Source organism: Stigmatopora nigra, chromosome 5 (genome assembly GCF_051989575.1).
Source record: "Stigmatopora nigra isolate UIUO_SnigA chromosome 5, RoL_Snig_1.1, whole genome shotgun sequence".
Lineage (NCBI taxonomy): Eukaryota > Metazoa > Chordata > Actinopteri > Syngnathiformes > Syngnathidae > Stigmatopora > Stigmatopora nigra.
In genome coordinates, this window is record NC_135512.1 from 7,320,811 (window position 1) to 7,335,508 (window position 14,698).

At 39.1% G+C, this 14,698-nt stretch overlaps 2 protein-coding genes across 4 annotated transcripts in view; both read left to right on the plus strand.

Moving 5' to 3' along the window:
• Positions 1 to 5,063, plus strand: part of ralgps2 (Ral GEF with PH domain and SH3 binding motif 2) — a 45,876-nt gene extending 40,813 nt beyond the window's left edge. For all 3 annotated transcript variants that reach the window (XM_077717606.1, XM_077717608.1, XM_077717609.1), the window contains 4 exons: positions 104 to 196; positions 1,608 to 1,713; positions 1,813 to 1,904; positions 2,552 to 5,063. In XM_077717606.1, coding sequence (XP_077573732.1) covers positions 104 to 196; positions 1,608 to 1,713; positions 1,813 to 1,904; positions 2,552 to 2,581 — 321 coding nt within the window. In that variant the 3' untranslated portion in view covers positions 2,582 to 5,063. The remainder of the gene's footprint in view (positions 1 to 103; positions 197 to 1,607; positions 1,714 to 1,812; positions 1,905 to 2,551) is intronic.
• A 603-nt stretch (positions 5,064 to 5,666) lies between these two features.
• fam20b (FAM20B glycosaminoglycan xylosylkinase) lies at positions 5,667 to 10,007 on the plus strand. Its single transcript, XM_077717610.1, has 8 exons — positions 5,667 to 5,870; positions 7,212 to 7,425; positions 7,489 to 7,736; positions 8,268 to 8,357; positions 8,426 to 8,707; positions 9,105 to 9,296; positions 9,379 to 9,438; positions 9,522 to 10,007. Exons 2-8 carry the CDS (start codon positions 7,297 to 7,299, stop codon positions 9,751 to 9,753), a joined length of 1,233 nt encoding a protein of 410 aa, XP_077573736.1. The 5' UTR covers positions 5,667 to 5,870; positions 7,212 to 7,296; the 3' UTR covers positions 9,754 to 10,007.
• The last annotated feature ends 4,691 nt before the right edge of the window (positions 10,008 to 14,698 follow it).

Genomic DNA, 14,698 nt, shown 5'->3' on the forward strand with positions numbered 1-14,698 from the left:
ATGTTTGAAATTGCCAGCCTGTTCTCAGACCAAAAATCAACTCGTAGTATTATTCCGAAGCTCCTTTCTGACATGTGACATATTTATTCCCATACGCCTGCAGGTGGCGTCCTGGACCAAATACTGGGTGGCTCTTTGCAGTACCCAACTTTACTTCTACCCCGTCAAGTCCTTGAAGGCTACAGAGAGAAAACATGTAAGCACCACACGCACACTTTGAGACCATGTCCACAAGGGACTGCGCAATTTTTGATATGTCTTTGCTGCCGCAGGTGATAGCCATTAAATATTTAAAACCACAGAGCAAGAAGGGCTACACAAACGAGTCACGCAAACATCATTGATTTCGTAAGACATCTGATAGCCATTATTTACTCTCTGTACACAATGATGTCAAGCAGAAACATTCTTCTTGGTGTGCGGCAGAGAGGGTAAACAATAGACTCCGTTAAAAGATGATTTTAAAAAAAGCATCATTTTTAGCTGTCGACTTAGACGGAAGAAAACTTCCAGACATTAATAAGCATTCATTCCACTGCGATGCACCAATGAGCCTTCATCCGATCATCCCAGTCAAATTGGATTGGGTGTCAATGGCGGCCAGTAAATGCATTTTTTTGGGGCCCAAAATAAACTGGTGGAGATTGAGTTGGCATGAATGTGGCCTGCAAACCCAAATGAGTTTGACACCACTGTTTTAAGGCTCAAAATGTTAGTATTTACTATTTTTTTTTAAATGGGGGTAAGTGTAAGACATTATGATTTATCTAATTTTATTATTACCTTCCTTCCCTCTTTACTATTAAACTCTTCAAATAGCTTATTATCAGAAGTTTCTCATAGATGATCTCGTGCAATTAATTTCATTTCAGTGGTAAGTTTTTGGGGTTCTCGTGTGATTTATTTTGTATACAGTAAGTCTGCCACCAATTTTATTTTAATAGGCGGCGAATCCCTGATTAGTTGACTATCCTTTCATGTCTAAATTCCGTTATATTCCTCCAAGCTTAACATTTTCGCTGTAATTAGAAATACTTCAAAAACTTTGTACTGAGAATAGTTAGAGTAGGAAAACCCTTTTGAACGTATGTAAGTGCATCATTGTTTTCCAAAGTAAAACCAGATGTATGACAATAACTTATTTAAATTTATAGCAAAGATCATAAGTGTGCAACATATTTGTTGATGTTTTACGTCTGTCTGGCTGCTGGTTTGAACTATTTTTGGCTTCAGAATACAAAAGTGATTTAGCTTTTTCTCTATTATATCGAGTATTTCAACTGAAACTTTATATATTAGTCACTATTTGGACATTATATACTTATATACATTCTGCAATTTCTTATAAAAGCACTGTACTTAACATAATTAGCTTGTTATATAATAAAAAAAAAAAAACTTCACATTGACGGCTGCCTAAAGTGAAACTGCGCAGGAGCCATGTTATGCGTTTGCATTGGTGTGCGTGTGCGGACAGATGGTAGCACTCGCTGACTAATGAGAGCAATGACATCACAGCGTGTCAATCACGGGCTAACGAGAACCCGGTGGCGGGCGGACACACGCGTACAGTACGTTAACATGCCTTGTCGCTGCCCTCCTGCCAGTTCAAGTCAAAGTCCAGTAAGAGCGTGTGCGTGGTGGGGCTTATGGCCATGATGGCGGACGATCCCGAGCACCCGGATGTCTTCATGTTGACCGACTCGGAGCACGGTGAGTTGTGCGATATATCGCCCAGTGTACATCCTTTCCTTGTAAATGTTATGATAAAGTCCCTTTTTGTTTATTTTCCATTTTCTGTCGGTTGCCTAGGTAACACTTACAAGTACCAAGCGGGAAACAGGATGAACGCTTTGCTGTGGTTTAAACACCTTAGTGCTGCGTGTCAAAGCAACAGACAACAGGTGCCCTAAATACAATATACTATAGTCATGTTCCGATTACGGCGTATTGGCCTCACAGTTCTGAGATCGGGGGTTCGATATCAGGTCTGGACCTTGCTGTGGAGAGTTTGCATGTTCTTCCTTGGGCGGTGTGGGTTTTCTCTGGGTACACAACCCAAAAACATGCATGGTAGGCTGGCCTGACACTCTGAATTTCCCTTAGGTATGAGTGTGAGCATGAATACTGTGTCTCCTCGCACCCTGTGCTGGCACAGGCTCCAGCCCCGCCCCCACGACCGGGGTTAGAAAATGAATGAATGATAAAACAGTAATCCCTCGATTATAGCGTCTTCACTTAGTGCGAATTCACTACTTTGCAATTTTCCCCCCGCTATTATATATATATATTTTTTTACAGTTCCTAAAAATGTGAAAAACCACACAGAAACTCATTCCTTCCAAAGTAACACATTTGTACTGAAATATGTATGGGGCAGCTTAAATGCGAGTAAATACAGTATTTGTATCGTGTACATGTCATTTTAATTTATGATTACATTCCATACAGTCAGTTATATTATAATCTATAATAATATTCCACTTTGCGATTTCGCTAGAAAAATATGTAAGAGGTAAAACTATATTTATAATGTGGCATTTGTGTTCAGGTGCCAGCTAATCTGATGTCATTCGAGTGAGCCAAAAAAGGCAGGAGAGCTTTTTGACGCACAACTTGGAAGATTTCACTGCCCAATGAACCCATCACGGCTCCCTCCTGTTGCTCTCCTTGCAGCCTCACCTGCCACCACTGCCTTATCAGAGAACCCTAGTATTTGCGTGTGCGATTGTGTGCATGCGGACAAACAATCTTTGACTACTGAACAAGGAAGCGCACCACTGCTCTCGTGTCCGATTGGCCCATGAGACTTCCTCGCCAATCGGATGGAGCTCGTCCTCTCTATTTTCTTCTCATTTTTTTTTATGTACAGTTTTCTTAATATGAGCGCTCCACGGACGAGGAGGAGACATTCAGAGGACTCATTTTGGGGCCGTTAAAAAACATTTTGAGATTCTGGCCCACAGTTTTGCCCAGAAAAACTGGGTTCTGACAAAAGGGCTCCACTAATTTTTTGTTGTTGTTGTTGTTGTTGTTGCTGTTGTTTTTTTGGAATGTTTTTATTACAAGCGCCGACACCGTCTTTTCTTTTGTTTTCGTTAAGTGTTTTGTATATAAAAGTGTTTTTGCGGGGAGGCCCATCTGTCACAGCATACCAGGTACGATGTTCTAAAAATGGAAGCGATAACATGGCGCTTGAAGCGTCCTCCTTTTTGTAAACAGCTTTGGAATGGTAACAAAACAAGCAGACTGTGAATCAGTCTGCCAATGCGGACTTTAAAGCGACCTGGAGTTGTGCACAAAGTCGTCTTCACGCTCCCTTTTTTTATTTTATTATTCACAGAAAAAGTACAGTGTTTTCTTTCTTTTTTTTTTTTTTTTTTTGTGGCGCGCCGGTGCAGTTGACACAGTATTATCGCGCAGTAGATTAATTGCACATTGTGTGTCTGTTACATTGAAATTGTTACATTTTGATGTTCCTCTGGAAGTAGACCTTGTGCTATCCGAGTTTGAATTGGAATTCCGTGCACTTCTTTTTTTTTTAATCGGAAAAAAATTCTGGTTTGAAAATTTCAACTTCTAAAAAGTTAAGTCTAAAAAATATTCAATGGTAATAAATAAACGGCTCAATTGAAGGCATGCCAAATATTAAGTATAACTAAAAATAAGAAATATGAAAAAGATTTAAAGTAGATTTTGATTTTCTTTTTGAAAAAAATTGTCATTTTTTTTAAAAAAACAAAATTTTAATTTGCTTTTTGCCATCAAAATATTTCTTTTAAAAGTCATAAAAAGTGAACACCTTTAAAAATCCCATGTTAAAGAAAGGACATTCAATAAAATTCAGTTTTTAAAAATAGGGTAATTAAATATTTCTACAAAATTAATCATATACAAAGTCAAATGGAAATTTTCATTGAAATGTTGCACTGACTTTTCTAAATTGAACAATTAGATAAATATTTTTTCAATGAAATTTGCATGGCTTTTCGAAATAATTTGATGGTAAAAAAAACAAAAACAAATTCAATTCCAACTCGGCTGGCACAAGTCTATGTAATCATCTTCTTTTCTTCCTTTGTGTTTTAGGCGCCTTTTATTTACACCCCCTCCCATGGCTCCGAATTTCAGCATTGGCACCCCCACTTTGCCAGCGTTGTGCCCCCGAGTGGGAAAAAAATGGCGTTTTCAGGGCGCATTTGAGCATCAGGTGGTATTCCTGAAAAAGCTTTTTCCATCACGGTGAGCTCTCGCTTGCAAATGCGCTTTAAACACTTCAATTTTCACAGCCTGAACAATATTACCAGAACACAAGTTGGTCTATCCTGTGGAGGAGCAAATGAAAAAAAAAAAAAAACCAAAGCCAGGCTCGGCAGGAACCTGCACAGCTGTACGTAATACATATATAGATATATATATTTTTGAAAGGTCCTAACCTGAGCTGTGACACAATCATTTACATCGTGACTTGAAGGCCGAGGGGAAAAAGCAGCACACCTGAAAAGATGCTTTGAGAGAAATATAGTGGCCACACAACAACACATTTTGGGAGAGAATTGAACAGCCTCCTAGAAAATGCCTGAAATTTCAATAAAATGCTCCCTGACAGTTGGAATAATCGCTTTCAGTCCCCCCAAAAAAGATTGGACGCCAATCTAAATCTACAATAGACTGAATGAGGTAATGAGATGAAATAAGGCCTGCATGTGATTTTGTATGGTTGTCTAATGATGAATTGAACAATTCTGGACTCCAGCTTGAAAATTGTCATCACGCTTTGTTGAGTTTACAGTGGACCACCTCCCCCTTAACCCCCCCCCCCCTTCTCCTACCAATGTGTCGGACTACACCATGCGGTCAATGTCTCTATATGCTGTGAAGGAAAGCGGCCCTTGGGGCATTTTTGCCGTCCACAAGTTGACGGAGAGGTGGCCAAGCTGGTGCGTGAGCGAGTGCGAGTGTGTTTTTGTGGAGCGCTTGTGACCTCACTGCTGAGTGATGTGCTCCCATGTGAGAACACTGAGAACCAATAAACACTCTTATGCCCTGTTTTTTACTCCACATCCTCGCCTCCAACTCCTTGCCTTGTTAATGATGTGCTTGGGGTATTTTACTTTCAAACTAAGAAACTCAGAAGTACAGTTCCAAGTTGGCTTTATAACCCATGGGAGGGTAAAGTTTAGGGTTTAAAACTAGGATTGGGGTTTCATGGTAATACATTACATCGCCTTTTTATTTTTAGGAAAATGGCCTTACTATGGGCATTTTTGAACAAATAAAAGCTTCTGGGTACAACGATGATAAATAGCCTTACTATACAGTATTTTATTTTAAGAAAAAACATATTTTTGAAGATGGTAAACAAAAGGTAACCCTTTTTAATGAAAAATAGCTTTAGTACTATGTAATGTCAGTCTTTTTTATTTTATGACAAATTGTGTTTTTTAGGTGAATACATGTCCTAGTGTACACGTTTTTTAATGAGGAAAAAAAATGTCTTATACAATGTCTTTTCATTTTGCCTTGCTATATTTGGCCTTTTTGCAAGGTCAAAGTGAACACTACATACATTGATTCGCGTGTGTAAAATCCGACACTTCTTGAACGCATCATGCGGATTGCCCGCACTCTCGGCCCGATTACGCCCCCTAAAGGTAGCACCTGAAGCCGGCAGCAAATGTCTCTCTCGGAAGTGGACGTCACCGACTAGTGTGATCCAGTCCGGAATCCCCGAAAAGGAGGCGCCGCCAGGGATTGAGCGGCCGTCACCTCACCACCTGGAGGGAGGGAGAACCGTTTATTTTACATTTTCCATCTTTACAATCTCGTGGTCAAAAAGGAGCAAAAGGTGGACTGCGTATGGCCGCGAGGTAAGCAAAACATAACGGATGACGTTGCCTCGCTATCTAGCTTAGCTTTAGCATCAGCCAGGTGCATCCGTAACTAGACACAGGTTGGAGGAAAATAAATTCCAAATAAAGATAGTCAGATCGAAGCGGCTTAACCGCTTGATTTACGTGATAAAGAAACTACTATGGCGTACTTGACTGGTGAAAGGTGTACGTTTCCTTGTTTTTAAACTGCCTGGATGTAATGAAAGAGCGATTGTGTTGTGATGAGGTGAGCTTTTGCATGCGTGGCTTTAACATTGAATCAGAAAAGCATTGCGAATTAATCAAATATTTAGTCATAAAGAGTCAAAAATGTTATAATTGCTGTACTGACCACTAGCATGCAAAAGTTGTTCTCATTACTCTAGAGGTCTTGGTATTTTGTTTATATTTAAAAATGTTTGAAATGAAAAAAAGTGGGGTAAATCTATATTTGTTCATATTTTCGGACGTTTTCATGTAATTTTATGTTTTGAAGATTATCTAAATTTTATTTTCACGGTTTTGTATAGATCCATTATTAATTGAATGTATTTTATTTTTTTCAATTATTTTTCAGATTAGAAACACACAAAAAAGGTTAAAGCAATTAATGGTCTGATTTTCGTTGACCTCAATAAAAAAAAATATAAACTTGCGAAAATCTGCTTAAGCTTTGGAAAACAATGCTACGCCTACATAGTTGTCATCAACATTTCTCAGCGCATTGGTTTTTCATTTCACTTAACATTCCTGACACTAATGCAAACCCATAATAATACAGTAAATACGGTGAATGGATATGGGATTGATGTCAGTTGATGATTAGTCGACTGTGGGAATGATCTTTTTTGGCGGCCCTATTTATCATTTTTGTGTTGCTAAAGCTAATATTTAAAAAAAAGATCAGATCCCAAGATCTTTTAAAGCAAATGGATCATTTTAAGCCAGGCTTGGGCAAACTATTCCACCAAGGGCAACAATGGGTGCAGCTTTTCATTCCAACCCAAAAAAGGGGGACTGCTTTTTCACCAAACTAGTCCTACAAGTGCAATCTGTAAATTGCAGTCAAGAACTCCTTGTCTTCTGCAGAAATCTCATTGGTTAAAGTGCCTTTTCTGGATTGGTTGCTAGCAAAAAAAGCCACAGTGGCCTTTGTGGACCAGTTTGCTCGCATCTGTTTTAAGCTGTGTGTCTTGCTTAACCTCATTACATACCACAATTATTGGCTCATAGAACATGGTCAGGTTTGACAGTAATTTAGGTGTGGCGTCTATTTAAGCAGTTCAGCCGTTGAGACAAAAACAGTGTAGTCACGTCTGGCATTCTCTCCTCCTTTAGGCGGCCACCATTTTGCCCATACACGGCCGACGGGCTCGGCGAGGGGGCCATGTGGCAAAGGTGAGAACGCGGGGGAAGTGCGGAGATGAAGCTGAAGCAGCGCTTGGTTCTCCTGGGTGCCGTGCTCCTCCTGCTGGGCCTGGCCAAGATTTTCCTGCTAGACGGCGGCGATGGCTCGGCGGCCAGCAGGCGAGACCTCCAGGCCTTCCGCAAGGTGAGCGACCCGCTCCGGGGGTGTCCGCCTGTCTCTTCTTGACTAACGGGGCACATCCGGCAGATGGAGGCCGGGCTGTCGCTGATGCAAGGAGCCCGACTGACCCACACCCTGCAGTCGCCGTGGGAGATAGCCAGCCAGTGGGTGGGTCCCCGAGAGGTGTATCCCGAGGAAGCGCCCGAACTAGCCGCCGTGCTCAGCGCACTTAGCCAAGCCCGTGTGGAGCGTGCCGACGTGGGATTTAAGGGCACCCAGCTCAAGGCCTTGTTGGTGTTGGAAGGTGGACAGAAGGTGGTCTTCAAGCCCAAGAGGTTAGTGCCGTGCTATCAATGTTATCCCCCTTTTCTTCCCTTTAGCTTATTATTCGGGCGGCCCGGCGGCTGACTGCTTAGTGCGTTGGCCGCTCAGTGGGAAACGTGGGTTCAAATCCAGGTCGGTTCACCTGTGTGGAGTTTGCATGTGCTGCCCAGGCCAGTGTGGGTTTTTTCTCGGTACATTACTTTTGTATTATTTTCACTGGTCTAGAAAAAAGGGAATCGGATTGGTATGGACAAAAAATCAGCATCGGGACATTCCTAATGTTCGTATTCTAAATTATGATGTTATGATGTACAGTCATAAGTTTGTGGTGCAAGTTCCCATTTCCCCGTTCCAATGTATTTACTGTCAAACTGGTTTGGAAGTCGCTTGCCGTCAATTATGGCTAAAGCATGAATTGAGTTTGATTAAATTAATAAGGGACAGCACATAATAATGAATATATTATAATATTTTTTCCATGTTAATGAACATATGTATAGTTTTACATACATGAATTAATCAAGTCGGTCCGGCTCTTACAGATACAACCGTGACTACGTGTTGGAAAGAGCGGAGCCGTACGCCGGATACGACCGCCACAATGGCGAGGTGGCCGCCTTCCACTTAGACAGGTGAGTGAGTCTTTTTAGTTGTCACGGCGAAAAAAAGCGGCTCACGTGGCGGCGTCCCTCCACGGCAGAATCCTGGGCTTCAGGCGATCGCCCCTGGTCGTGGGAAGGAACATCAACCTGCGCACGGAGATCAAGCCGGTGGCCGACAAGCAGCTGCTCGCCACCTTCCTCACGCAGGGCAACGACACTTGCTTCTACGGGAAGTGCTACTACTGTCGGAAGAGCGAGGCGGCGTGCGGCCAGGGCGACATCATGGAGGGATCTATGACGCTGTGGCTACCCGACACGTGGCCGCTGCAGAAGCACCGACACCCGTGGGGACGCACGTACCGGGAGGGCAAGCTGGCCAGGTGAGTGAGGCCTGAATGCGCATGTCAAACCCATTTATCAGGTAGTAAGAAAAGATAAAATGTGGAGTAAATCTTAATATAGATCAAATCAAACAATGTTTTTATTTAAAGAAAAAAGGTTAATCATCCTTATTCAAAATAGGTCAATTTTGATAACTCTTGCAATATTTACCTAATTACGGAAACGTAATCACAAAATTAAATGACGTGCACAATACAAATACCGAAGTATTCATGGTATGTCCTTTTAATTTTACTAATGGTTTCAGGTACCATTAAAAAAAAATCAAGCTGTATTTTTTTTTAAAATAAGCATTAACATATCTATTAGCACTGACAAAGCTATCGTGAATTAAAAAGTGGTGCCACATTATTGAAGTCATTTGTTGTTTTTCAGATGGGAATATGATGATAGCTACTGCATGGCGGTGAAGAAGATGCCGCTGTACGACGCCGGGCCGCGCATGCTGGACATTATGGACACGGCCGTCTTCGATTACCTGATCGGGAACGCCGACCGCCATCATTACGACAGTTTCCAGGACGACGGCGGCACGAGTATGCTTATCACGCTGGACAACGGCAAAAGGTATGCGCTCGCTCTTTGCTCTAAACATGAAAATACGTAAACCGCCTCACCCCAAACGCACTACATGGCGTCCAATTTTCAGCTTCGGGAACCCCGCTCTGGACGAGCGCAGCATCCTGGCGCCGCTTTATCAGTGCTGCATGTGAGTATGTTGTTCCACGCCAACGTCTTTTATTCGCGGGGCGGAAAAAAAGAAATCCAAATGACCTTCATGCTTTGGTTCAGGATTCGCGTATCCACCTGGAACCGGCTCAACCTGCTGCAGGGCGGCGCCCTGAGCGCGGCCATGCGGGTGTCGCTGGAGTTCGACCCCATCCGGCCCGTCCTGAGCGAGCCGCACCTGCTCGCTCTGGACCGCCGCCTGGCCGGCGTGGCGGCCGTGATCAAGCAGTGCGTCGAGGCCCACGGGGCGGAACATACCCTGGTGGAGGACCGCGTAAACCTGCCGCATCCGTGAAAATAACGACAAAACTTTTTTTTTGCTGAGAGAAACTCAAAAGACCGCCAAGCAGCCACTATCGTGATTGCTGTCAAAGACATGACAAAAAAGCCAAGTGTAAATAGTCGAGAGAAATACCATAGACACTTAAAGTGTGTCAATTATAATATAAATGCGTATTGGCGTGCGTGGGTAAGTGCAAAAGGGAAAGTCGCCATACTGTGCCGTTAAGCTACTGACATCATAGACTTGAAAGGGGAAGGGCGGGGGTAGGGTTTTGGTGTAAAGGTCCATCTTCGATATTAAACATACACTCCATTTTACATGTCTGTTTTTTCTCATTTTTTCGTCATTTTTTTCAGTAAAACATTTTAGACACTCCTGTGTGGGCGGTCTGGCTTCGAATCCCGGTCGGGAAACATTTCTTCTTAGCTGTTTATGTGGACTTGTGGTTAAGACACTCAAATGACGACAAAGAAAAGTGTAGCCGAGTGGTTGGCGCAGAGGTTAGTGCACTGGACTCCCGTCCGACAGACCTGGGTTCAAATCCCGGTTGGGACACATTTTCACTTAGTTGTTTCTGTGTACTTCTTGTCAAGACACTCAAATGATTACTAAGGAAAGTGTAGCCACTTGATTGGCGCAGAGGTTAGTGCACTGGACTCCGGGCGGGGAGACCTGGGTTCGCTTCCCGCTGTCGTCCGTTGGTTGATCACCAAACTATGTAGGTGAGTAAATAGAATAAGAAAAAAAAAAAGAATAACCTTTTTAATTTAAATTAAACACTTAGTCATATTTTTCAGCAAAACAATTTGTTCCGAAATGACATAGTATAGTAAGGCTTTTCTTAATGACATTGAAATGATTACAAAGAAAAGTGTAGTCACTTGGTTGGCGCAGAGGTTAGATCACTGGGCTCCCATGTGGGAGACCTGGGTTCGATTCCCAGCCGGGACACTTTTTTACTTAGTTGTTTATGTAGACTTCATCTCAAGACATTGATATGATTACAAAGAAAAGTGTAGTTACTTGGTTGGCGCAGAGGTTAGATCACTGGACTCCCGTCTGGAAGACCTGAGTTTGATTCCCGCTGTCATCGTTTGGCTGATTTCTGAACCAAGTAGACTGGAAAATGGAACAAGAAGAAAAATACATTTAACACTTAGTCATACTTTTCAGTAAAAGGTTATATTCTGAACTGCCTTCGACATAGTATAGTAAGGCTTTTTTCCTTGAAAAAACGACATTATATAGTAAAGCTTTTTTTCCTTGAAAAAACGACAGTATAGTAAGGCTTTTTTTCTTGAAAAAACGACAGTACAGTAAGGCTTTTTTCTTGGAAAAACGACATAGTATAGTAAGGCTTTTTTCCTTGAAAAAACGACATAGTATAGTAAGGCTTTTTTCCTTGAAAAAACGACATAGTATAGTAAGGCTTTTTTCCTTGAAAAAACGACATAGTATAGTAAGGCTTTTTTCCTTGAAAAAACGACATAGTACAGTAAGGCTTTTTTCCTTGAAAAAACGACATAGTATAGTAAGGCTTTTTGTCTTGAAAAAACGACATAGTATAGTAAGGCTTTTTTCCTTGAAAAAACGACATAGTATAGTAAGGCTTTTTTCCTTGAAAAAACGACATAGTATAGTAAGGCTTTTTTCCTTGAAAAAACGACATAGTATAGTAAGGCTTTTTTCCTTGAAAAAACGACATAGTATTGTAAGGCTTTTTTCCTTGAAAAAACGACATAGTATAGTAAGGCATTTTTCCTTGAAAAAACGACATAGTATAGTAAGGCATTTTTCCTTGAAAAAACGACATAGTATAGTAAGGCTTTTTTCTTGAAAAAACGACATAGTATAGTAAGGCTTTTTTTCTTGAAAAAACGACATAGTATAGTAAGGCTTTTTTTCTTGAAAAAACGACAAAGTATAGTAGGGCTTTTTTCCTTGAAAAAACGACATAGTATAGTAAGGCTTTTTTCCTTGAAAAAACGACATAGTATAGTAAGGCTTTTTTTCTTGAAAAAACGACATAGTATAGTAAGGCTTTTTTTCTTGAAAAAACGACATAGTATAGTAAGGCTTTTTTTCTTGAAAAAACGACATAGTATAGTAAGGCTTTTTTCTTGAAAAAACGACATAGTATAGTAAGGCTTTTTTTCTTGAAAAAACGACAAAGTATAGTAAGGCTTTTTTTCTTGAAAAAACGACATAGTATAGTAATGTCGTTTTTTCAAGGAAAAAAGCCTTACTATACTATGTCGTTTTTTTCAAGAAAAAAAGCCTTACTATACTATGTCGTTTTATCAAGGAAAAAAGCCTTACTATACTATGTCGTTTTTTCAAGAAAAAAGCCTTACTATACTATGTCGTTTTTTCAAGAAAAAAAAGCCTTACTATACTGTCGTTTTTTTCAAGAAAAAAAGCCTTACTATACTATGTCGTTTTTTCAAGGAAAAAAGCCTTACTATACTATGTCGTTTTTTCAAGGAAAAAAGCCTTACTATACTATGTCGTTTTTTTCAAGAAAAAAAGCCTTACTATACTATGTCGTTTTTTCAAGGAAAAAAGCCTTACTATACTATGTCGTTTTTTCAAGAAAAAAAAGCCTTACTATACTATGTCGTTTTTTTTCAAGAAAAAAAGCCTTACTATACTATGTCGTTTTTTCAAGAAAAAAGCCTTACTATACTATGTCGTTTTTTCAAGAAAAAAAGCCTTACTATACTATGTCGTTTTTTCAAGGAAAAAAGCCTTACTATACTGTCGTTTTTTTCAAGAAAAAAAGCCTTACTATACTATGTCGTTTTTTCAAGGAAAAAAGCCTTACTATACTATGTCGTTTTTTCAAGGAAAAAAGCCTTACTATACTATGTCGTTTTTTTCAAGAAAAAAAGCCTTACTATACTATGTCGTTTTTTCAAGGAAAAAAGCCTTACTATACTATGTCGTTTTTTCAAGGAAAAAAGCCTTACTATACTATGTCGTTTTTTCAAGGAAAAAAGCCTTACTATACTATGTCGTTTTTTCAAGAAAAAAAAGCCGTACTATACTATGTCGTTTTTTTTCAAGAAAAAAAGCCTTACTATACTATGTCGTTTTTTCAAGAAAAAAGCCTTACTATACTATGTCGTTTTTTCAAGAAAAAAAGCCTTACTATACTATGTCGTTTTTTCAAGAAAAAAAGCCTTACTATACTATGTCGTTTTTTCAAGGAAAAAAGCCTTACTATACTATGTCGTTTTTTCAAGGAAAAAAGCCTTACTATACTGTCGTTTTTTCAAGGAAAAAAGCCTTACTATACTATGTCGTTTTTTCAAGGAAAAAAGCCTTACTATACTATGTCGTTTTTTCAAGACAAAAAGCCTTACTATACTATGTCGTTTTTTCAAGAAAAAAGCCTTACTATACTATGTCGTTTTTTCAAGGAAAAAAGCCTTACTATACTATGTCGTTTTTTCAAGGAAAAAAGCCTTACTATACTATGTCGTTTTTTCAAGGAAAAAAGCCTTACTATACTATGTCGTTTTTTCAAGGAAAAAAGCCTTACTATACTATGTCGTTTTTTTCAAGGAAAAAAGCCTTACTATACTATGTCGTTTTTTTCAAGGAAAAAAGCCTTACTATACTATGTCGTTTTTTTCAAGGAAAAAAGCCTTACTATACTATGTCGTTTTTTCAAGGAAAAAAGCCTTACTATACTATGTCGTTTTTTTCAAGGAAAAAAGCCTTACTATACTATGTCGTTTTTTCAAGGAAAAAAGCCTTACTATACTATGTCGTTTTTTCAAGGAAAAAAGCCTTACTATACTATGTCGTTTTTTCAAGAAAAAAAGCCTTACTATACTGTCGTTTTTTCAAGAAAAAAAGCCTTACTATACTATGTCGTTTTTTCAAGAAAAAAAGCCTTACTATACTATGTCGTTTTTTCAAGGAAAAAAGCCTTACTATACTATGTCGTTTCTTCAAGGAAAAAAGCCTTACTATACTATGTCGTTTTTTCAAGGAAAAAAGCCTTACTATACTATGTCGTTTTTTCAAGGAAAAAAGCCTTACTATACTATGTCGTTTTTTCAAGAAAAAAAAGCCTTACTATACTATGTCGTTTTTTTTCAAGAAAAAAAAGCCTTACTATACTATGTCGTTTTTTTTCAAGAAAAAAAGCCTTACTATACTATGTCGTTTTTTCAAGAAAAAAAGCCTTACTATACTATGTCGTTTTTTCAAGGAAAAAAGCCTTACTATACTATGTCGTTTTTTCAAGGAAAAAAGCCTTACTATACTATGTCGTTTTTTCAAGGAAAAAAGCCTTACTATACTATGTCGTTTTTTCAAGGAAAAAAGCCTTACTATACTATGTCGTTTCTTCAAGGAAAAAAGCCTTACTATACTATGTCGTTTTTTCAAGGAAAAAAGCCTTACTATACTATGTCGTTTTTTCAAGGAAAAAAGCCTTACTATACTATGTCGTTTTTTTCAAGGAAAAAAGCCTTACTATACTATGTCGTTTTTTCAAGGAAAAAAGCCTTACTATACTATGTCGATTTTTCAAGCAAAAAAGCCTTACTATACTATGTCGTTTTTTCAAGGAAAAAAGCCTAGTATAGTAAGGCTTTTTTTCTTGAAAAAACGACATAGTATAGTAAGGCTTTTTTTCTTGAAAAAACGACATAGTATAGTAAGGCTTTTTTTCTTGAAAAAACGACATAGTATAGTAAGGCTTTTTTCTTGAAAAAACGACATAGTATAGTAAGGCTTTTTTTCTTGAAAAAACGACAAAGTATAGTAAGGCTTTTTTTCTTGAAAAAACGACATAGTATAGTAAGGCTTTTTTTCTTGAAAAAACGACATAGTATAGTAAGGCTTTTTTCCTTAAAAAAATGACATAGTATAGTAAGGCTTTTTTGCTTGAAAAATCGACATAGTATAGTAAGGCTTTTTTCTTGAAAAAACGACATAGTAT